The sequence below is a fragment of the Macaca nemestrina genome, chromosome 14 (genome assembly GCF_043159975.1).
Source record: "Macaca nemestrina isolate mMacNem1 chromosome 14, mMacNem.hap1, whole genome shotgun sequence".
Taxonomy (NCBI): Eukaryota; Metazoa; Chordata; class Mammalia; order Primates; family Cercopithecidae; genus Macaca; species Macaca nemestrina.
Window position 1 is genome coordinate 84,945,061 of NC_092138.1, and position 22,507 is coordinate 84,967,567.

At 55.0% G+C, this 22,507-nt stretch overlaps 1 protein-coding gene across 4 annotated transcripts in view; it reads left to right on the forward strand.

Moving 5' to 3' along the window:
• Positions 1-22,507, forward strand: part of LOC105487076 (collagen type XXVII alpha 1 chain) — a 159,037-nt gene that overhangs the window by 97,078 nt on the left and 39,452 nt on the right. For all 4 annotated transcript variants that reach the window (XM_024794561.2, XM_011750373.3, XM_011750374.3 and 1 more), the window contains 11 exons: positions 752-805; positions 1,044-1,097; positions 6,952-7,005; positions 12,687-12,740; positions 13,258-13,302; positions 13,400-13,444; positions 13,751-13,804; positions 14,898-14,951; positions 15,861-15,914; positions 17,456-17,509; positions 18,945-18,998. In XM_024794561.2, coding sequence (XP_024650329.2) covers positions 752-805; positions 1,044-1,097; positions 6,952-7,005; positions 12,687-12,740; positions 13,258-13,302; positions 13,400-13,444; positions 13,751-13,804; positions 14,898-14,951; positions 15,861-15,914; positions 17,456-17,509; positions 18,945-18,998 — 576 coding nt within the window. The remainder of the gene's footprint in view (positions 1-751; positions 806-1,043; positions 1,098-6,951; positions 7,006-12,686; positions 12,741-13,257; positions 13,303-13,399; positions 13,445-13,750; positions 13,805-14,897; positions 14,952-15,860; positions 15,915-17,455; positions 17,510-18,944; positions 18,999-22,507) is intronic.

The window sequence follows — 22,507 nt, forward strand, 5'->3', positions numbered from 1 at the left end:
CCCAGTGGGTCAAGTCCCCCAGTGATAACACCTTAGCACCATGACCCCCACCCTCACTGCACTGTGTCTCCTACAACCCTCTGAGTGCCTTGCTCCATGGGAGCAGGCCTGCTCACCACTGTATATTCAGAGTCTTGCAGATAGTGTTGGACACATAGTAGGTGCTCAATAAATATTTACTGGCTGGGCAGATACAAGAAACAGGGCCTCATAAAAACAGAGGCAAGATTCGAACCCAGAGCACCTACCTTCTGCCAACTCTGCCCAGTGTGTCTGGATTGCTCGAGAGGGAATGAGTTATGTCTCTGATTCTCTAGCCTCTCATCTAGGTTTGGAAAGGGGGTGAGGAGAGTGAAAGACACCCCTTCTCTTGCGGTTTCTGCCTCAGCAAGCCTAGCCCAGGGGATGCCAGGCCTAATAAGGACCAACATGATGTGGGCCAGGATCAAAGGGGACAATGTAATTAGCACCTTCCTTAATCAGGACCATCCTTGGAGGGAAATTCACTGCGTGGCCCGCTACAGGGGATGCTGAGGCCTTCCGGGGCTTGCCAGAGGTCTTGGCTTCCTCTGAGTGAAATCCCAGATCCCCACCTGGGTGATGTGGCCGTGAACTAGGCAGGGACCCTCTAGAGACCTTGAGCAAACCCCTACCTCTCTTTGAGCCTCTGGATGGCCCTCTGCACCTGCCTCCCACAGAGCCACCCCACAGCCATAGCCGTGACCTGCCTGCATTGCTGTCTCCATCACAGGGTGATCGTGGCATGATGGGACCCCCAGGCGTGCCTGGACCCAAGGGGTCGATGGTAAGGAGTAAGTCTGCATCCTCTTGCCCTCTCCTGTTGCAGCCTTGAGTGACAGCTCTGCTGTCCTCCACCAACCGCTTACCCAGGACCTTCAGAATGACCAGCTCCCTCTTTGTCCAGGAGGCCTAGCTGCTGTCCTCCTGGCTTTATACTGGGGCCGAGTTGACCGAGATGGGACTGAAGGAGGAAGGGGCACCTTCCATAGCTGATTCCTCCTTTTTCTTCTCTCTCTTGGCAGGGTCATCCTGGAATGCCAGGTGGTATGGGGACCCCTGGAGAACCTGGACCCCAGGTAAGCAAAGCCCTCATGATCCCTAAGCTCAAACCACTGTCAGATAAGGGTTAGGTGGCTGGGTGTGGTGGCTAACACCTGTCATCTCAGTACTTCGGGAGGCCGATCACTTGAGGCCAGGAGTTCAAGATCGAAACCTTGTCTCTACTAAAAATACAAAAATTCGCTGGGTGTGGTGGCACATGCCTGTAATCCCAGCTACTCAGTAGGCTGAGGCACAAGAATCGCTTGAACCCAGGGGGCAGAAGTTGTAGTGAGCCAAGATCGTGCCTCTGCACTCTGCCTGTGTGATAGAGCTAGACCCTGTCTCAAAAAAGGAAAGAAAGAGAGAGAGACAGAGAGAGAGAGAGAGAGAGAGAGAGAGAGAAAGAAAGAAAGAAAGAAAGAAAGAAAGAAAGAAAGAAAGAAAGAAAGAAAGAAAGAAAGAAAGAAAGAGGAAGAGGGGAGAAAGAAAGAGAGAGAGGGAGGGGAGGAAGAAAGAAAGGAAGAAAGAAAAAAAGAAAGAAAAGAAAGAAAGAGAGAAAGGGAAAGGGAAGAGAAAAGAAAAGGAAGGAGAGAGGGAGGGCAGGAGGGGAGGAAGAAAGGAAAGAAAGGAAAAGAAAAGAAGGAAGGAAGGAAGAAAGAAAGAAAGAAGGGAAGAGAAAAAAAGAGGGAGGGAGGGCAGGAGGGGAGGAAGAAAGGAAAGAAAGGAAAAGAAAAGGAAGGAAGGAAGAAAAGAGAAAGAAGGGAAGAGGGCGCGGTGGCTCAAGCCTGTAATCCCAGCACTTTGGGAGGCCGAGACGGGCGGATCACGAGGTCAGGAGTTTGAGACCATCCTGGCTAACACGGTGAAACCCCGTCTCTACTAAAAAATACAAAAAACTAGCCGGGCGAGGTGGTGGGCGCCTGTAGTCCCGGCTACTCGGGAGGCTGAGGCAGGAGAATGGCGTAAAAACCCGGGATGCGGAGCTTGCAGTGAGCTGAGATCCGGCCACTGCACTCCACCCTGGGCGACATAGCGAGACTCCGTCTCAAAAAAAAAAAAAAAAAAAAAGAAGGGAAGAGAAAAAAAGAGGGAGGGAGGCTGGGAGGGGAGGAAGAAAGGAAAAGAAAAGAAAAGAAAAAGAAGAAAGAAAGGAGGAAAGAAGGAAAGAAAGACAGAAAGGGAAAGAAAGAGAAAGGAAGGAAGGAGGAGAAGAGAGAGAAGAGAAGAGAAGAGAAGAGAAAGAAGACAAGAGAAGAGGGAAAAAGAATAAGGGTTAGGAGTTCAAGCCTCAGAATCAGACAGACCTGGGTAGAATCCCAGCTACACCACTCTCTGACTATAATCCTGGGGCAGATCATTTAACTTCTCTGAGCCTGAAAAACAGAAAAAATAATCATGGTCATGATAGTGTGATCGTGGGGTTAAATGGAAGCATGGGGCTAATGGTGTCTGTTCCTTGGGAGCATTTTGGTTATTAGCAGCATTATTGCTTTTGTCCATTCACTCATTCACTCTGCAGTTGCTGAGCGATAAGTGCTTGTGAGGAGTTTCAGGAGCTGGGTGAAGGGGCTCAATCTCCACTCACTGCAACCTCCACCTCCCGGTTTCAAGAGATTCTCATGCCTCAGCCCCCCTAGGAGCTGGGATCACAAGCGTGTGCCACCACACCCAGCTAATTTTTGTATTTTTAGTAGAGATGGGGTTTCGGCAGTTCCAGGAGCTGGGGATGTGGCAGCAGGAAAGGCAGAAAATGGGCCCTTCCTTTGGAGCGTGTAGTCTGGTATGGGGGGCAGGGTAGATAGAACCCAATAAGTGATGTCTGTTATGGAAGAAGCAGGCACGAAGATGAGAAGTGCTGGACAAACAGAGCTGAGGGTCCTCAGGGGCCTGGGCTTCTCGTGACGACTGAGGAAGCAGGGATATTCCTGAGGCTCTCAAGGCAGAGTGGTGGGAGAGGCTGGGAGAGCTAGGGGAAGGGTGCGGCCAGGAGCACTCAAGTTCAGGAGCCCCTTTTCCTCCCCAGGGGTGATGTGCAGAGGGTAGAGGTGGAGTTGCTCTCATTTGGAGCAGGTAGAACCTGCTTCAGATCCCTCAGTTTCTGCCAATGGAGGATGGAAACTGGGAAAGGGCATTTGCTTCAGCCAAAGCCAGGGCTCAGGGCTGGGAACCCAGTCCGAGGTAGGCTTCGGGGAGGTGGGGAGGGTGTGGGGGTAGAGGGACCAGCCCAGGCACAGATCCGGAGGCGGGGTTGAGGAGCAATGAGCTCAGGTTGCCTGGGTGTCTCCAAAGCCCAGACTGAGGAGTTCCCTGGGGTCTGATGAGGAAGGACCGGGAAGCCTTTCATGGTTTGAACCCAAGGGAAGCTCGCATAAACCTGTTCTCTACTATGATTAGGGAAGCAAGGCCAACTCAGCTCCTACACTTTTTCATGCACCTACTGTGTGCTAGCATACGCTCCTCCCTGGAGGTACAAAAATGGTAAGAAAGAGATCCAGCTCTTAAGACTCTCACTGTCTAGAGGGGGCTGTCAAGTATAAACATTTTCTCCATCATTAACAGATTTTATCGAGCACCTACTCTGTGCCAGGCCACACCAGGGGCTGAGGAGGGAGAGGGATGGACTAGTCCAAGGGTGAGAGGCCTGGATATAGGTGACCGTCATCCAGAGGAGAAGGCACCAGCACGGGGGGACTCTGTCCATCCTCATGGTTCTTTGGACAAGTCGGAACGTTCTTGAGGAGCACAGTTGGAAGCAGAAGCCAGCACTCTGGGCTCCCAGTGACATATTTTTGCCCTGCTCATGAGAAGAAGGAAAAGTCATGTCTGGCCCAGGGCTGGAGGAGCTGGCAATGTGGAAGTGGGACTGTTGGAGTAGAAGCAGGGAGTCAGAGGACCAGCATTCTGGTCGGGGGGCTGGCACGGCTGACCGAGGCACCCAGCTTGGAATGCAAGGGCCCAGCCTCCCTCCCAGTGGTCAGAGATGGAGTGATTGGAGCCCTCAGCATGGGGGGTGCTCAGAGTAGGGCCGAAGCATGAGTGCAAGGTTGCTGGGGGTACATCATCAAGTTCTACCCCCGGCACCCCTGAACCTCAGCCGTCCTGGCCTCAGTCTCCCCATCTGTCTAGTGGGAGGAGGAAAGCCGGGAAAGGAGTCACTGGGACAAAATGGAAGGCCGGTGGGAGATGGGGAAAGAGTGGGGATATTCAGGCCGATGCAGAGAAGGCGGCGGAGGCCTCTTCTGAATCCGTCGCCCCCCTGGCTCCACTCGCCTCCCATCCCGCCCCATCTCCTCAGTGCTTCCCCCTGTTCAGTGGGTTGGCTCAGGCTTGGTGAAATCAGACGGTCACTTGCTGCTGCTTTCTGATCCCAAGGTTGCCATGGCCCCCGTCTGCTATGGTATGGGGCTGGTCTCTTGGGTCTCTTGGGGTTCCTCCTGGCCAGCAAGCTGCCCCCAGTAACACTGGGGAAGCTGGCTAACACAGAGGCCCAGACAACCACCTTCAGAATCAGATACCTGGGGGTGAAATTCTGGCTCCCCGACTTGCCAGCTGCGGGATTGTTGGCAACATTCATAGCTTCTCAGACCCTCAGTTTCCCCATTTGTAAGTCAGCATGATGCCACCTGCAGTATGAAATTGTCATGAGAAATGGTGCACTGCATGATGTGGGGCCTCGTAACCCTCCTGCGTAACTATGGCTTAATGAGTGGTAATAACTATTTGTTAGAGATAATAGTTGCCACTATTATTAGTAAGGCTACTACCATTAAAAGTGACGTTTCTGGTGATGTTATTCGCACCTGATTGGCATTTTCCCACTTTATCAATCACTTTCACCTCCATGTTGTCTGATAGCACATTGAGATCCATCAAGATTATTATCCCCATTATTGGGGCTGGGGTTGAGGCCCTGGGACCTGCCCAGGGTCACCCAGTGACCAGAGTTGGGTCTAGCATTCAATTCTGACCTCCTCCTGCCTTGCAAGAGCAGGCAGCTACCTTTTCCTGAGGACTTTGTCACTTCATCTTCTAGAATATCTAGGAGGTACGGACTCTTCTATCCCCATTTATAGATGACAAAACTGAGGCCCAGTGAGTTGAAGTAACATGCCTAAAATGGCACAATTAGTAAGTGACTGAACTGGCATGTGAGCCCAGGTTCTCCAGTGCTACAGCCTGCTCTTTTCAGGAATCTATGCCTTGATGTAGAGACTTGGCTCCCAAAATTTCCCAGTGGTGCATTGCATGCCTTCTGAGCTCTGAGATCACTCTATAAAATGGCCCATTCTCACCCAGTCTTTGTGTTCTCCACCATCCAGGAGTCAGATCTGCCTTTTATGGGGCCAAGCCTGGGTCCACACCCTGCTTGCTCTGCTGACGAACGGTCAGCCTGGGACCCAGCCCCTCCGCAGCAGCTGTTGGAGGGTCTGCCGGGTGATAGCGGCTGGGTTCCCACCCCTGGAAGCCATGGGGAGAGGGAAATGGGAACATCAAGAGTTCATTCTGAGGCCCCAAATGGGGCTGGGCCTCTCCCTGGTATTCAGAGGAGGGACGAGGCTGGCTCTGCCTTGCAAAAGGAGCACACCCAGTCCGAGAATCGCTGCAGGAGCTGGGAGGCTCCTGGAGCTGGCAGAGGGTCCTGGCTGGCCGCTGGATGAAGTTGCCGCTTGAGGTCTCTTAAGCTGGGCCTGGAATTGGGGTGGGGGCGGGGGAGACATTAGGCAGAGGCGTGGCTTGCTTCCCATCTTCTCCTGCGTTCCCTCCCTTCCCGCCCTCTGCCCTCTTCAGTTCGTGTGCTCCTTGATCATTCAACAGATTCCTGAGTGCCTGTCGTGCACCTGTGCCAGGCCAGGTGCTGAGAATTCCAAGAACTAAACTGGCCCTGGTTCCTCGCCTTCTCAACCTGCCTCTCTTGCTCCTCTTGTCTGTTCATCAAAACTGAGATGGCTGCGCATGTGCCTGTGGCTGGGCCTTGCTCCCCTCTCATGCCACCCCACCCACTTCTCTGCCTCTGCCTCTCCCCCTCCTTCTCTCCTTCTTGATCCTCTCCCACTCTGCCCCCTCTGCCTCCCAAGCTCACCCCGGGCCTGTGTTCTCAGTTCTTCCTCCTCCTCCTCTTTTCCCTGGGGGAAAATATTCAGGAAAATGTTGGGTGTCAGGGTGGAGGCGAGGGACAGAACTTGGGTCACCAGATTCGCCTTTGTGATGGGGGAGAGAAAGGTAGATGAGGATTTGAGGAGACCTTTTGTTATACATGTCATTGTAGATGACACAGTGGCTCACACCTGTAATCCCAGCAATTTGGGAGGCTGAGGCAGGAGGATCACTTGAGTCTAGGAGTTTGAGATCAGGCTGGGCAACATAGTGAGACCGTGTCTCCACGAAAATGAGAAAATTAGCTGGGCATGGTGGTGCATGCCTGCAGTCTTAGCTCCTCAGGAGGCTGAGGCGGGGGGATCACTCGAGCCCCGGAGCTCAAGGGTGCACTGCACTCCAGCCCAGGCCACAGAGCGAGATCCTCTCTCAATAAATACATAAATGAATGAATGAATGGCATCGTATCTTCTCATTATTGATTTTGAGGAAAAGGAGAAGAAAATATTATGCAGGGAGCCTTCTCCCCACTCCCCAGACTCCTAGGAAAGGTTGAGGCCCATCCCCCTATGGCCCAGGGCATTGGCTGTGTCTGAGGCTGTGGCTCGCCTGCTGCTTTCCCCAATGAGCCAGGTGCTCAGTCCTGCCATGTGGAGGCTGCTGGGGCCCTGGCAGTTTCTGAACATGCCTGTCTGAGGGCTGCAGGCCTTCAAGCTTTGCCCCACACTCCCAGCCCCACCATGTGCTCTCACTTCCTAAAAAGGGGCTTGTCCAAACTCCTTCTCCTCTTCCCAGGGTCCTCCAGGATCTCGAGGCCCACCAGGCATGAGGGGAGCGAAGGGACGTCGGGTAAGTCAAGCCCAGCTCTTGGGGGCTGATGCCAGTGGGAGAGGGCACACTTGGAACAGGGCCACCTGCCAGAGACTGCCTGGTCTCTGCCCCCAGCCCAGCTCTGGGATCTGTGACCTTTGCAGCACGAGGCAAGGTTCCAGGCTCACCCTGGACCTGGCTCTGCGGGTGGGACCCCACCCCTCTTTCCAACTCATGTCTGAGTCTTGCTATCCACCAGGCACAGTCGGGCTCTCTGGTACCAGCTCTTTGTTCATTCATGTATTCAACCAGCACTTATTTAGCGCCTACTGTGTGTCCGCCTACTGTGGTGGACACTTGGAGGCTCTGCAGGTATTGTGGTGAACAGGACAGACATGACTCCTGCCTGTCCTTGTGAGTCAGTCAACAAGTGAATCAAACCACTTGGCAGACGCAGGTGATAAAATACAGGTCATCAGCACATGGACCGAGGAAGTACCAGCCTGGTACTGGAAGCCCAGAGGAGGACCCTACCTGGGCAGGGTACTAAGGAAGGACTTTAGGAGAGGGCAGTGCTTGAGCTGATGCCAGCTTCCCAGCAGGGAACTGGCAGGGGAAAGCCCGAAGGTGATACAGGAGGTGGATGTTTAGGGATCCTCAGGGTCAACAGAGGGACGAGGGAGAGGGATGGGGCCGGGACTTAGCAGGCACCAAGCGAGGCAGGGCCTCAAAAGCCACAGCTATATTCCAAGGGCAGTGGGAGGCTGCAGGGGGTTTTAAACAGGGCTGTCCTGAGCACCGTCGCTCGGAGTAATCGCCAGCACTTACTCTATGCCAGACACTGTCTGTCACACACATTAACTCATTTAATCCTCAACACTACCCTGTCATGTAGGTGCTATTCTCATTCCCATTGTATTCTTATTTTATTTATTATGATTTTATTATTGGATTACTTAACCTTTCTCCCAGAAAGCCTTTGATTCCTGGGATAAACTAGGTGCTATGTGATTCAGCCCAAGCTCTGAACACCTCCAAGCCTCCACTCCACTCCCAGAGAGGCACAGAGAGGTTGAGTCACTTACCTCAAGTTGCACAGCTAAAAAGTAGCAGAGCTGGGATTTGAACCCAGGGAATCTGGCTCATTTGCATACTGAATTCAGCCTTATTTTTAATCACACAGGGAGGGTTGACAGGATGGTCTGCCACCAATAGGTATACAGGCGTGGGGCCATGCAGCCTTACTGTAAAGAGAAAGAGAGATGATGCAGGTAGTGCCGGCAGCCCAGGCCTGATACCCAAGCTCCATATGGGTGATCTGTGATTATTATTCTCCTCTTGGCTGGATTTCAAGTGGTTTTACAATTTCCCCCAAACCAGATGGCCTGAGCAGCCGGCCTGGAAGAGGGAAGATTAAAAGGCATTCCTCTGGCCCGGCAGGGTCCCTCCGGTGCCCATGTCCTCTGGGTCTCTTCAAACAGGCCCTGGCCCAAGGGCAGCCGGGCTCCATCCAGATCCTCTGTACCTCCCCTCCTGCCCCAGGTAGCTGGATTCCCTAGAGGGTGAGCTGCATGGGCCCAAGCCCCCTGCCTTGCCTCAGGTGCGAGGCTGAAATCCCCTCAACTCACTGGGCTCCGAAATCCAGACTTCCAACCATGTCAAAGTCTCCCCAGCCGGGAGGGGAGCATCAGGAACATGAGTCCCTCTCCCCACTGGGTTTGTCAGGAATGCACAACCTGTGAGATCAGCCCCCTGGGTCTCCTGCCGAACAGGCTGCCCTTCGCCACCTCCTAGATGGGGTGACTGAGGGTGGGGAACCTACAGAGGCACCTACCGTGCCTGTGAAAGAGCTTGACTCTGGGCAAGTCCTGATCAGCTCCTGGTTTGCCCTGTGCCCTTAGCAAGGCCTTGTGGCTCTCTGTGCCTCAGTTTCCCCATATGTGCCAAGGGGGATGGGCCTGGAGGTCTGCAAGGCCTTGCCTGCTTTCCTGAGCCACCCCCCCCACCGCCCACCTGAGGAAGAATGAGCACTGAGGGTTCATGGCCAGAGGCAAGGGAGGCTCTCGTCCTCTGTTGTTGGTGAGGATGCTGACTAGAACCTGGGCCCACCAGCCCCAGTGAAAAGAATGAGGACTCTGGGGTCAGATGGGCCTACGGCAAGTCTCAGCACCCCCGGTTCCCAGCTGTGGAACCCCAGGCCGGTTTCTTAACCTCTCAGAGCATTTCTCCCACCTGCTCAGGTGAGAGACTTTAATTCCTCCTTCTGAGGGGGTCATCAGGACCCCAAGATTGCAGTGCCTCGGGCCAACCCTTTTCCTGCCTGTGGGTGTTAGAGCTTAGCTGACCTTGCCTGAATCCAGGCTCTTCCTCTTGGATCTTGGACCTTGGGCCATTGATTTCCCCTCCCTGAGCCTTCGCTTCTCCCTTCGTAAAATGGGTGAGGAACAGAACGAAGCTGGTGGGCTGGCTTCGGGGATTCAGTCACTTCCTGAGCACCTTGAACCGGCTGCAGGGCAGCAGCACGTGATGGCGCGCGCTTCTTCCCGCTTGTTCATTGGCCCCTTTTTCACAAGAGCTGTGGTTGGCCAGATTTTCTGCCCCAGGCAGGAGCTCCTCCCCACCAAGCCTGACCCCAGGCCTGGCTGGAGGGCAGCCCCCAACCTGCCTACGGACATCTTCCTCAGGAGCAGATACAGGAGAGCAGACACATGGCTCTGATAGAAACCCAGGCTTCTCTCCAGCAGGCGGGGTGGGAGTGGGCCTGCCCGGGTTCATTTAGGGAAGTAGGCGGCAGGACTGGGGGATTTGCAGGATGAACTGTTGAGTGGCCTAGAGCAAGGGTGAGTGTATGGCTGCTCTCGTCCCTCTCCCTGCCCTGTGGAGTTGGGGAGACAGGGCGACTGGTGGCCCCACTACTGCTTCCTCCTCTTTCTTAAGCCAGGCCAGCTTCTCCCGGGCTCCCTGGTGCTCTGCTGGGATAGTGAGTTCTCTCAGATAAGAGGGATTTTAGACACTGTCTTCTCCAACACCACGCCCCAGTGTGCAGCCTTCCTGGCAGGCTCCTCTGGGCCCTGACTTGTATACTCCCGGTGACAGGGAGCTCATTCCCTTTCTGAAAAACAGTGACAGGTAGTGGTGAAAAAAATGGATGTCCTGCTGACTTGGTCTCAAATTCTGGCCCCTCATTTCCTAGCTGTGTGACCATAGGCCAGTTCACCACCATCCTGAGCCTGTTTCTTTCCTTGTAAAAGGAGGATAACAGCTTTCACTGCTCCTGCGGGGGCTGCTCTGCTCTCTTATTTTTTAATGACTTAACTTTTCTCCCTGAAAGCCTTTGATTCCTGGGATAAATAGGGTGCTATGGGATTCAGACCAAGCCCTCAACACCTCTGAGCCTCCACTCCCCTCCCAGAGCTATCCCTTTCCAGGGAGGTGTATGTCTTAGTGAGAGACAGAGCCCAGGGTCAGAAATCATCCCTCAGGAGGGCTCAGTTATCTGCCATCAGCTCAGCCCCTGTCCCGGCTCCCATGACCTGACACGGCCCCACCCCATGTGGCTCCAGCTCCGCCAGGCCTGTGCCCATGGATCACAGGTGTTAAGTCTAATAACATGGTGTGACAGTGTCCATGTGAGCCTGAGACTGAGGCCTGGAGAGGAGGTGGGGCTTTTCTGGGTCACACAGCAAACTAGCAACAGGCTAGGGCTAGCACCTGAGCCCGGTAATGGCCACTAGAGATGGCTTGTTTAGGAGTTCATCAAACCTCAGCTTGAATCTGTGAAAACTCTCAACTGGTTTTGCACAGCATAACATGAACTGCCTGAGGAAGGGACTGTGCCCAGATTCCCCAAGCCACTCCTATGTCCCTGCCTCTGGGGAGCCTGCCGCCTCCTCTGGCAGAGCCTGGCAGGGATGGAACTAGCCATTCTTAAGCACTTTCTGCATGCCAGGCACTGAGCTGCCTGTGGGCATCGCCTCCTGTCTTGAGGGAGAGATTTCTTGTGCCCATTTCAGAAAAAAGAAACTGAGTCTCAGGGAGGAGCAGTCACTTGTCCCCAGACACATTTTCTGAGCAGCCCAATGCTTAGGGCTGGACCCCACAGTGGGCCCCAGGCTCTGGGCTTGGGGATGCTGAGAACAGCATCTCCTAGCTGAGCCCTGGCCTTGCCCAGTAGCTCCCTGTTCCAGGATTATTTGATCGGTGGGGTGCTCTTTAAGGCTGCAGTGTGGGATTGAAGCATAGGGAGCTCCAGGCAGCTGAGAAGAGGAATTTTCACTTTGTTGGTCCAATTATTCATTGAATTTTTTTTTTTTTTTTTTTTTTTTTGAGATGGAGTCTCACTCTGTTGCCCAGGCTGGAATGCAGTGGCACGATCTCGGCTCTCTGCAACCTCTGCCTCCTGGGTTCAAGCGATTCTCCTACCTCAGCCTCCCAAGTAGCTGGGACTACAGGCACACACCACCACACCCAGCTAATTTTTGTATTTTTAGTAGAGATGGGGTTTCACCATGTTAGTCAGGCTGGTCTCGAACTCCTGACCTCATGATCCGCCCGCCTCGGCCTCCCAAAGTGCTAGGATTACAGGTGTGAGCCACTGTATCTGGCCTTCCTTGTTCTATTTTGAAATGATTTTTCTTCATTTAGTTTTCTCATTCCCCATCCTCCCCCACCTAGACACTTCTCCAGTTCCTTTTATCTGGGGGAGTATTGCGGTCTGGTCCCCTGGGCTCCTGGGCCAGGATGGGCCGGCCTCCTCCACAGGACACTCCTGTCCTCCCAACACAGACCGCTTGAGACCCTCTAGAGAACACAGCCCGCTTTGTTTTCCACGGGTCTTTTCCAGGAGACCCCAGCCCATCTGCGTCTCTGTGGGAGCGCCCCTGGAGGGACACACATGGGGCAGTGGGTGGAGCCCACATGGGGGATGAGAGCAGCTAATGTGTTAGGGACCTTAACTAAGTCACTTCCCTTGGCTGGGCCTCAGTATTCCCATCCGTGCAGTGGGGTAGGGGGGGGACTCCACCTGCCCCTGGGGTCTCCCAGCAATCAGGGACCAAGACTCCTGTGTCAGAGTTCAGGCCTGAGCCCAGGGCTCCGGGGAGCCGCAGCCTGACTCCCACCCCTTCGTGCACAGTCTTGCCCTGTGCCTGCCCCTGCCTCATGGCAGGTCTTCCTCTGTGAACGGGGCTGCATTCGTTGTACATATGGCCAGAGACAGGGCTGCTCCACGCATCTGGGAAGGACATGCAGGTTCTTCCCAGGTCCTGCTCTGTCAGTTTCCCCCAAGGGCTGTGACTCACATACCTGTTTCTGCCCCGTGTGTGCTCTGGGAAGGGCACGTGGCAGCAGAGTCTGAAGAGGTGGCTGTGTGGACGTGGCCACGTGTAACTCAATTGCGGCCCTCAGTCTCCATGTCTGTGAAATGGATGGGCTGGGTGACCCCCAAGGTCTCTCTGAACAGGGCTATTAGTGCCCCAGCCCCCTTTTGGAAACGTCAGCCTCTAGCTGAGTCTACTCATGCTGCGGCCTCTGCAGAGCTGTTTCGAAGGTGCCGCACGAGGGTGACCACCTCAGTGGGGAGTATGTGGGAAGTGGGAGGAGGAGGGGGCCGGGGCTTGTGCAGGGGATGGCCCCAGGCTCAGAGCAGCCCCGCCCTCCTGGTTCTCGGCCCGAGGGAGACCCCTGCTGTCCGGTGTGCTAGTCCCTTTTTCCTATTCCAGGGCCCCCGAGGACCGGACGGACCAGCTGGGGAGCAAGGGTCCAGGGGCCTGAAGGTACCGACCCCCAGGGCCTGCCCTTCCTCACTCCTCCAACACTGGGGCAGGAATCACGAACAAGGCTCACATCTCCTCAGAACAACGCCCCTTAGGGACAATGAAGGGAGCCCCATGGAGGCTGCAGGGCTCTTTCTGAGAGGTCAGCCCTTCCACTCCTCCTGACCCCCCACTGCAAGCCCAATGAAGAGAAAGCAAGAAAAGGAGGAGGGAGATCATACATGTCCTCGGACCCCTTCCCCAGACCCCAAACCCCACCAGGCCCCTGACAGTCGAGACTGCTTCTGGCAGCCCCATCCCTAGGAAGGGGTCCTTGGTTCTCCACCTGGAGCAGCTGGTGACGGTGGCGAGCCACTCTCCTTGTCAGGCCTTAGTTTTCCCATCTGCGCCGTAGAGAGGGGGCCAGACTCCGTGGCCTCAAATGGGTTCCTTTTATCTCCCATGTGGAGGGCTCCCTTTTTGGGGAACGGTCCTCCCAAGCACCCTCTCCCACCTTCACGTGCTCTGCTTCCTACAGGGCCCTCCAGGACCCCAGGGCAGACCGGGCCGGCCTGGACAGCAGGTATGTCAGGCCAAGGCCAAGCAGGCCAGCCGCAGGCCCCCTCCCTGCTCCCTGCTTTGTGATCTGAGCCTGTAATGACCCCCACATGTGCTTCCAGGGTGTGGCTGGTGAGCAAGGCCACTTGGGCTCGCGAGGCTTTCCCGTAAGTAGCACCAGTTCTTGAAATTCTCTACATGGGGCTTTTGGTGGGGTAGGGGCAGGGGTGCGGATAATAACCACTTTTACCAAGTTCCTATCCTTCTGTGGAAACCCTGAAGGTTCTGGTTGCCCACCCGCCCTGCACTGAAGCCCCTCCACCACATCCCCTCTTCTCTGGGTCTCAGCCTTCCCATCTGTCACCCGGTGGGGGAGGACAGGACCCAAATACACTAGGATGGCTTGCTTGAAGTCAAGGCAGGGCAGGGAAGGCCATGGAGGGCCTAAGGTCACCTTTGCCTTGTCTCTGCAGGGCATCCCGGGTCCCTCAGGCCCCCCAGGCACCAAGGGCCTCCCAGGAGAACCGGTAAGAACCTTTCCTTCCCTCTTCCGCCTCTTTGCCGCTGGCACCTGGGGATGTGGGCCAGGTGCTCAGATAAGGGAAAGAGTTGGAAAGGGACCATGCCTGGCCTCTAAGCCCCCGGTGGGCCAGGCCTTGGGGTTGGTGGCGAGCGCTAAGCCAGGAGTTCTGGGATTGAGGCTCAGCTCACTTGGCCTCCAGCCTGTTTTCTTGCCAGGAAAATGGGGGTGATTGTCTCTGCCTTGCCATTCTGTTGTGAAGATGAAATGTGAAAATGTATAGGGAGTGATTGGCACAGTGGAAGGCAGAAGGACGGAGGGAGGGAGGGAAGATAAGAGTAAACCAACAAGCTGACTGGGAACCACAGAGTCCAGCATGGCTGGAGTGGAAAGTGGGACCTCGGAAAGGGCAGGAGGAGGCAGCAGGCGCCAGGCGCCCAAGGCCACGGGGAGAGTATGCTTTTTGTCCCAAGGGCAACAGGGAGCCATGGAAGGGCTTGAGGCAGAAAGGCCGATCAACTTGCTTTCCAGAAGATGTCCCTGGAAGGACAGGTGTAGGGGGACAGTCCAGGAGCCCCATGAGGAGGCTAGAGAGTGGTGCTACAGGAGATGGCAGGGAGGGGACAGAATCTCCAGGGCACTAGGAGGATGACTCCTGCACAGGGCAGGGGAGGACAGGAGGCTCGCATCCTCAAGGCCACTGCTGCCTTCCCACATCCTGAGGCCCAAGGAATCACCCTTTTGAACGGTGGGTTGGCTGGGGGTGGGGGTTTCCAGACATGGATCCAAGGTGGAAGAACATTCCAGGCAGGGTCGACGGATGAGCAGGACTGAGAGCTAGGAGGTTTCTGATCAGGGACGGCCCCTGGGCTTTAGGTGGGTGAATAGCAGAGTGTGCAGCTGTGTTGGAGGGAGTATGACACATACAGTGGTGAAGAGGGGGCTGCAGACACCAGGACCCTCGGTGTGGCTGGGGCGGACTAGGGGTGTGCTTCAGAGTCTCCAGTTCTGGGGGTCAGCTCCCTCACTCACCTCTCCAGATCCCAAAGAGGGCCCAGGCTGGCTTCTCCCAACTGTCTGTGTGTCTGTCTGTCTTCCAGGGCCCTCAGGGACCCCAGGGGCCAGTTGGGCCTCCAGGAGAGATGGGACCTAAGGTGAGTGTGAGAGACCCTTATTCGTCCCATGATGCTGCTGGGAATGTATCAGCCCTTCCCTTCCCTCCTCCCCAGGAGCCTCTTTGCCATTCCCTGTCTTGGCCCAGGGAGATGATCATGTACCATGTAGTTCAGAGAAGGGTGGACGCCCTGGCAGAGAGGCGTCCATCCTGGTAGGATCTACCACCAGGTAGATCCATCCTGGTGGCATAGGTTGAGGAGCTGGGCTCCTAGTCCAGGGGCATTGTATGGGATGCAGAGGTACCAGAACCCTTGTGGGGGCTGGCATTGCCTCTTTGGGCATCACTGGAAACATGGATGCTTTCCAACTTTGACCTTCCTGGGACTTTGCCCCAGCAGAGGTTTGACTGTTGATCCAGCCCCCAAGGTTCATGTAGCAAGGAACTTGGAAGGAGCCTCAGACACCCCTGCCTTATCCGGAGGGAAAAACCAAGCCCCAGGGTTTATGCAAGGGCTGCAGCCATGCCCATGGTGATAACTCAGGGCTGCTTCCCACCCGCCTCATGCTGGCTCAGCTGTAGAGAGAAGGGTTAGAATCACTTGGCCCTAAACACAGCATCCAATGGTTTCCTCCCCCGTCTTTATGTGAATCATTTTCTTCCCTCTGCTTGCCAAGGGCCTCCTAGTGTGGTAAACCACACTCGTGGGTTGGGAGAAGGCTCTAGAAGCCTCTGGGTAGTCCCAAAGCTCAGCCAGCCTGGGTCCACCCCCAGCCCCCTAGTTCCAGCTCCAGGCTCCGAGAAGCTACAGGCTGCTCCCACCTCTGCATCTCTTGTGCTGTGTGACCCTGGGTGTGTCTCTTGCCCTCTCTGAACCTCAGTTACCCCCCTTGCTTACAACCAAGGGGCAGCTCTTGCTCTAGGAAGGACCAATGGCATTTTCTTGCAGGGGCCGCCGGGTGCAGCGGGAGAACCGGGCCTTCCTGGGGAAGCTGGGATGAAGGTGAGGTGGGATGAAAGAAGAGAAAAATGACTTGTTGAAACCAGCTCCCAGCTGGTGGCCACATCCTCTCCATGGAAGAGAAATGGGCCTTTCTTGTGGCTGGGATAATGGGTTCTCTGTGCTCCTGGCTGGGGAGTGGGGCCTGGTCAGGGCCAGAGTGGAGTGTGGAGCCCCCACCAGTGTCCCCTGCCAGCCAATGTTTTTTCAGGCACCTGCCCCTGCCTCCATGCTGGGGTGGCTGTACCTCCTGGCCTCATGTGATACCATCTGCATCTCAGTGCCAGTGCCTCTCATTACCTGCTAAGAAACAGGTGCCTATTGATACCTGGGCTCTGGGAGAACCCCCTCCCCATTCTGCTGCTGTTGGAAGAGGACGCTGTTCCCCTCGGAGGCCCCAGAGCTGAGGAGCGATGCTGGCTGGCCCATGGACATTGTTGAGGCAGGACCCAGGGGAGCCCGCAGAGGGGCTGTAAGACTTGAGTCCAGTCACCCGCTTCTGTGCCTAAGTCTCCCTGTCATTCAGAGAGGGGGTTGGACCAGGCCTGGGGCTGTCAGACTTGGCTTAGTCCCAAAATCCTTTGCTCAGACTCCAGTGAAGAAAACCACCCCACATAGAAAACTGATAGAAGTGGAATTGTTTCCACCGGAGCAGGGCTGCAGGCTCAGAGCTCTGCCCTCCTTCTGTGTCCCTAGACACCAGCAGGGAATATAGCTTGAAAATTCTCCAATAAGAAAGACCCTTTTAGGGCCTTTATGCAGGGGGCAGGTGACTTTTATTCCTGCTCATTTAGGGCTTCCTCCTCGTTTGGGTTTCTCTGCAAGTCTCAAGGAAGAGTAAAATCACAGAGTTGCCATTGCTGCATCCAAGCCTCCTGGAGCCAGACTGCCCAGCTTCAGATCCTGAATCTGTCACTGACTAGTCTTGTGAGAGCTTGGGCTCCTTACTGAACTCCCCCAATGCCTCTGATGCTTCACCTCTAAAAGAATACTTTTCCTTGCAGGATTGTCTTGAAAGTCAAATATGTTAATATAAAAACTGACCTCCTCAGCCTGGGCAATGTAACGAGACCCCATCTCAACAAAAAATTTAAAAATCTGCCGGGCATGCTTGTGGCGCATGCTTGTGGTCCCAGCTACTTGAGAGAGGCTAAGGTGGGAGGATCACTTGAGCCTGGGAGATCAAGGCTGCAGTGAGCTGTGATTATTACCTCACTGCACTCCAGCCTGGGTGACAGAACGAGACCCTTGTTTCAAAAAAGAGTCCTTAGAACAGTACAGTTAGTTATTAATAGGACGATGGTGGTGGTGGTGGTGGTAATGATCCTCCTGTCCTGGCATGGGAGAAGAAGCCCGTGGACAAGGTTACTTGAAACAGGAGCTCTGGTTGGTGCTTTACGATTTCTCTGTGGTCCCTGGGAAGAAGGACCTTCCCCATCTCCTCCTCCCACACCCCAAGTCAGAGCAGGTGGAAACAGGAAGGGGTGGCGAGGGCTGGGGCTGGCCCTACCCACCCCCATGGACTTTTGTTCGGCTTCTCCTAGGGTGACCTTGGACCCCTGGGCACCCCTGGGGAGCAGGGCCTCATTGGGCAACGGGTAAGTTGAAGCGATTTATTCTTCCTGAAAGCCCCCAGGGTGTGTGGGCACAGCAGGGGAAGAGACGGGCTTTTCTCAATCTCCCTAAGCCTCAGTTTCCTCAGTTACAGAAATAGACCATGAACCTCTATAGCCTCGCCCAGTCTGTCTTGGTAGGCCAGCATTTCCACAGTGTAGAGAAAGGCATTTTATAGTCAAAATGCATTTTGTGGCCTATAGTCCCAGCTCGGGAGGCTGAGGCAGGAGAATCGCTTGAACCTGGGAGTTAGAGCTTGTGGTGAGCCAAGATAGTGCCTGGGTGACAGAGGAAGACTCCATCTCAAAAAAAAAAAAAAAAAAAAAAAAAAAAAGAGAAAGAAAAAAAAGAAAGAAGGATCCTGAGGTTTTCGAGGCTCGGTAGGAAAGAGAATGATGAGCATGCATCCTATACCCACTGTGTATCAGGCACTTTTCTCGAGGCACAAGGAGTACAGCAGTGAGTAACGGAGACCTGTCTCTGGAGCTTGCATTCCAGCGGGTTGATAAGTGATACCTGCCATGGGTACAAGAGGATCACAGACCACCCAGCTGGTACATGGTTGCCATCCTGCATCTGACAACTCCTGAGGCCCTTTCCAGCTCAGACTCTGAACAGTGATGAATTCTAAAAGCAGAGAGACATCCAAACTTAATTTGATGGCCATTTCAAGAACTGTTGTCCAGGGGCGTCTCTGGAGCTGGAAGGGCCAGCCTGGTTGAGGGTCAGCCAGGGACTCAGTGTTCTTGTTGTCATTCCCGAGCTTGCTGGGAAGAAGAGTTGAAAGACAGGCCTCCCTTTCCTCATCTGAGAAGTGGGATTCCACCAAGGAGCTCCAGGAAGGCTTGCTTCAGCTCCAGTAATAGTATCTCACAGGGCTGCCAGGTGTGGGGCGCTCACACCGCGCCTTACAGCAACCCTTGAAGAAGGTGGTGTCAGCCGCATTTTTCAGATGAAAAAATAGACGCCCATGAGAGCTAAGTAGTTTGCTTGTGGTCAAACAGCTAGTGAATGGGAAACCGAGAAGTAGCATTGATGTCTGGCTGATGTCAAAGCCTGTCTTTAACTACGAGGCCACTCCGCAGCCCCGCCAACCAGCCTAGAGATGAGGTCCAGGACAAATCCATGACAGGCACCTTCTAAATTCGTGACCTCATGTAGCCCCCACCCCACACCACCCTGCAGAGGGAGCTGTCGGTAGCTTGGGGGTCTGTTTCCCCTTTCTGGAGAGCCGAGGGTGGTCACCTCAACCTTCCTGTTCATTTGCTAACTCAGCCCCTGTGTGCCAGGGCCCCCAGGGTCCCACTGCCTGGAGATCTGTGGGTCAGGGCACTGCCCCAGGGAGGGGGAAGAAAGGAAAAGCACACCGGGGTCTCCTCCCCAGTAACATCTCCTCCCCTTTCTCCTCACCCTTTCCAGGGAGAGCCAGGCCTCGAGGGTGACAGTGGCCCCATGGGACCTGATGGGCTGAAGGTAAGTGCCCTTTTAGGGCAGGGCCTGGGGACCCTGGCAGGGCATTGCTTTCCCATCCAAGACCTAAGTCTCCTCCCAGAAGCACTGTGTTCCCGTGGAGATCTGCGATGAGACCTCCAGCTCCCATTGACAGCAGGGTGGGGAAGGGTCAGCAGTGTCCAGCGGCCACCTCCCACCCTGCCCTCTGCACTACCTGCTCAGGTGGGACCAGGACCATCACCACCTTGCAGTCTTTCCTGCTACCCTTCTTAAAATATCAGCTTCTCTTGGCTAAGGGTGATTCCTGAGCACCGGCACTACGCCAGGCCCAGAGCCAGGGTCTTTAGTGTCTGTGATCTTCCAAATAACCTAGAAGGTCAGGAAAATAGTAATTACCACCAATGACTTATGAGTCACAATTTAGGGAGGATTAGTCACACGCATACCAGGTACAACACCAAGCCCTGTACCAGCTGGATCCATAGGGCAATGGGAGTTCTGTCTTTAGATGAGGAAACTGAGACTCAGAGCGGTGAAGCAACTTGCCCAAGGACACACCACTAGCAACTGGCACATCCAGGACCCAAATCTGGGCCTGTTTGACCCAAATCTGCTCGCTCCGTTGTACCATGCACCCATTCTAAAGGCGAAAAGGCTGAGGCTCAGAGGAAGGCAGAGATATATTCAGGACCTATGGCTGCGAGTGAGGATCCAAAATTCAAACCCACAGCTCACAGGTGCCAAAGCCCCTGCTGCCTACCTCGACCCTGCGTCTCCCTGAGAGCCTCCTGTCAGCCACAAGTGTCAGGACTCTGAAGAGGCACCTTGGCTCACCTGAACTGCGGGTGGGCAGGTGGGCACTGCCCTCTGACTCTCCAGACCCATCTCCAGCCAGGCCAGTCCCTGGCCTCCGTCTCGGGTCCCGCTCTGACCCCACACATGGACTTTTCCCGAGGCTGGCCGGTCACCCTTCACAAGTCAGCTCTCCAGCCCAGGGTCCTGAGGGCCATGTTGGGGTATCCCCTCTCACCCACCTACTCTCCAGGTGACCTTGGAGAAGCAGACCCCTTCTCTGAACCTCAGTTTCCCCATCCACAGGCCTCCGCCCATCCTCATAACGCCCTCACCACAGTCTCCCAGGGTGCCTTGGTGACCAGCCCCTGCTGACTCCTCACGTTTTCTTGCAAGAGCGAGAGCGCCCTCTGTCTGTCATCCGCCTGCCTCCTCACCCCTGCATCCTAGGGTACAGCTGAGTCCTAAGACCCGGAGCATTTGACAGCCCCTCCACACCCTTTGCCAGCGCCTGCTACACTGCGTGGTGATGCTGATGAAGGTCATGGCTAAAATGCTTTGGGCGCTTGCCACGTGCCCAGTGCCACTGACCCGAAGGGCGTTATGTGAATTAACCCATTTGATAATTAATCTTCCCAGCAACTCTCCCAAGCTTGATACAGTACCATCCCCACTGGACGGATGAGGAAACCGAGGCACGAAGCAGCAGCCTCCTCACTCCACTCTGGGCGGCCACCTTTCTTCTTGGAATGTCCACCGAGGTGGGCGGGAGGGGGTCTTCCAACCTCGGTGCCTCGTGCAGTCTTCTGCCTCCACCTTGCATGGCTTTTTGGCCCTGGCTTCGTCCTCTTTCCCTTCCTTCAAAGCCAATTCTACCTGAGTCCTTGTGCTCAAATGCACGGCGTCTTCCCCGATCTTTACATGAATCCCAGGAGAGACCCATTTTCTTAAGGTGTTTGTCCAGGAATCACCCCTCGTGGTGAAAACTGCGTGTTGAATATGCACAGCACTTTATAGTTTATGGAGTGCTTTTACACCTGTTAGCTCTTTGCCGATGTACAGCTGACGGTGGTGATGGTAGCGGTGACCAATAATAATTAGCTTTGATCCAGCATTCACGTGCCAGACACGCTGCTAAGCTATTTACGTGGTTTATCTCTTTCAATCCTTGCAGTAATCCTTTGATCCTGATATTACAAACGAGGAAACTTGCCCAGGGTCATACCACTATTCAGTAGCAGTAGCAAGATTTGAACTTAGGCAGCATAATCCCAGAGATGAGGGAGGCATCGTCCCCTGAGCAGAAAATCTTGGAATTAGAAGGAGCCAGAACCCCAGGTTCACACAGCACTGACTTACCCGGTGGTATCAGGGAGTCTCCACCTCTCTGCACCTCAGTTTTCCCATCTGTAACTGGAGAGGGTTAAGGAAGGCGACTTGCAAGGCTCTTCTGAGCACTGACAGATGTCTGAGGATTTGGGGCATCTACAGGAACCCCCAGAGCCTGTTCTGCATGCAATTCACAAGGACGTCCACTCCAGGGGTCCAGTTAACCCCTGGAGGGTGGTCTTAGGCAGAGCCCAGGTGAGGCCCTTTGCTGAAAACCCAACCAGCCTCCTGGAACAGGCTGTCTGCCTCTGAGAGTTAGGAGAACAGGTGGCCAGGACGACAAGCCAGAAATGGAATCCCAGAGCCAGGGGAGTCTGCAGGAGAGTTATCCGGGCCAGCCCCCTGTCTTCATGCCAGGCTGTGCTTAGAAGCTGAGGCTCTCAGCGGGAAGGGATCTAGGTACAACTCTGTGCCCAGATCTGCTCTGCACTGGCCCACGCCTCAGCTCGGAGTCTCCTGCCTTTATCTGTGCCATCTCTGAACCGCACCGTTGCAAAATCTGCCCAACTGAGCTAGAAACTGCCCCAGCAACTCCCTCACACCCGCCTCCTGCCCCGGAGCCCGGGCCCCAGCAGGCCCAGCTTGCAGCAATGAGCAATCATGAGTCTCGCTCTTGAGCCTCTCTTCTGGGCAGGGCCCAACCCCAGGCTCCAGCTTCATGCCCTCTGCTTCCTGTGCTGTCTCTCCTCTGGATGCACACCAGTTTATCAGTGTCCCTCGTAAAGCTTGGCACTGGGGGACAGAACTGGTAAAGACTCACTATGCTTTTCCAAGCCTGCTCTTCTCGCCCATCCCTCCTCGTACCTGTGACTTCATGTCCTCTCCCATGGGTCTCCCTGAACAAGTCACAGCTAAGCCAGCCCTGATGGAGACCACCTTCTGATGGACGCCGCCTCTCGGCAGCCATGCCCATGCTGCACTCCACACCTCCTCTGCTCAAGGTTGATGAGGGTGACGGCCCATGCCCCATCCTAGAATCCTGCATGCCCCATCCTGGAACCGCACCTGCCCCCAATCTCTCTCGGAGTACGCAAAGATTACCGTGATGAGATAAGGCAAGCTTAGAGTGACACTGATTGCTTCAAAACCATAAAAAACCCATGCCGGCCTGGTGCAGTGGCTCACACCTGTAATCCCAGCACTTTGGAAGGCGGAAGTGGGTGGATCAGCTGAGGTCAGGAGTTTGAGACCAGCCTAGCCAACATGGTGAAACCCTGTCTCTACTAAAAATACAAAAATTAGCCAGGCGTGGTGGCGTGTGCCTGTAGTCCCAGCTAGTCAGGAGGCGGGGGCAGGAGAATCGCTTGAACCTGGGAGGTGGAGGCCACTGCATTCCAGCCTGGGTGACA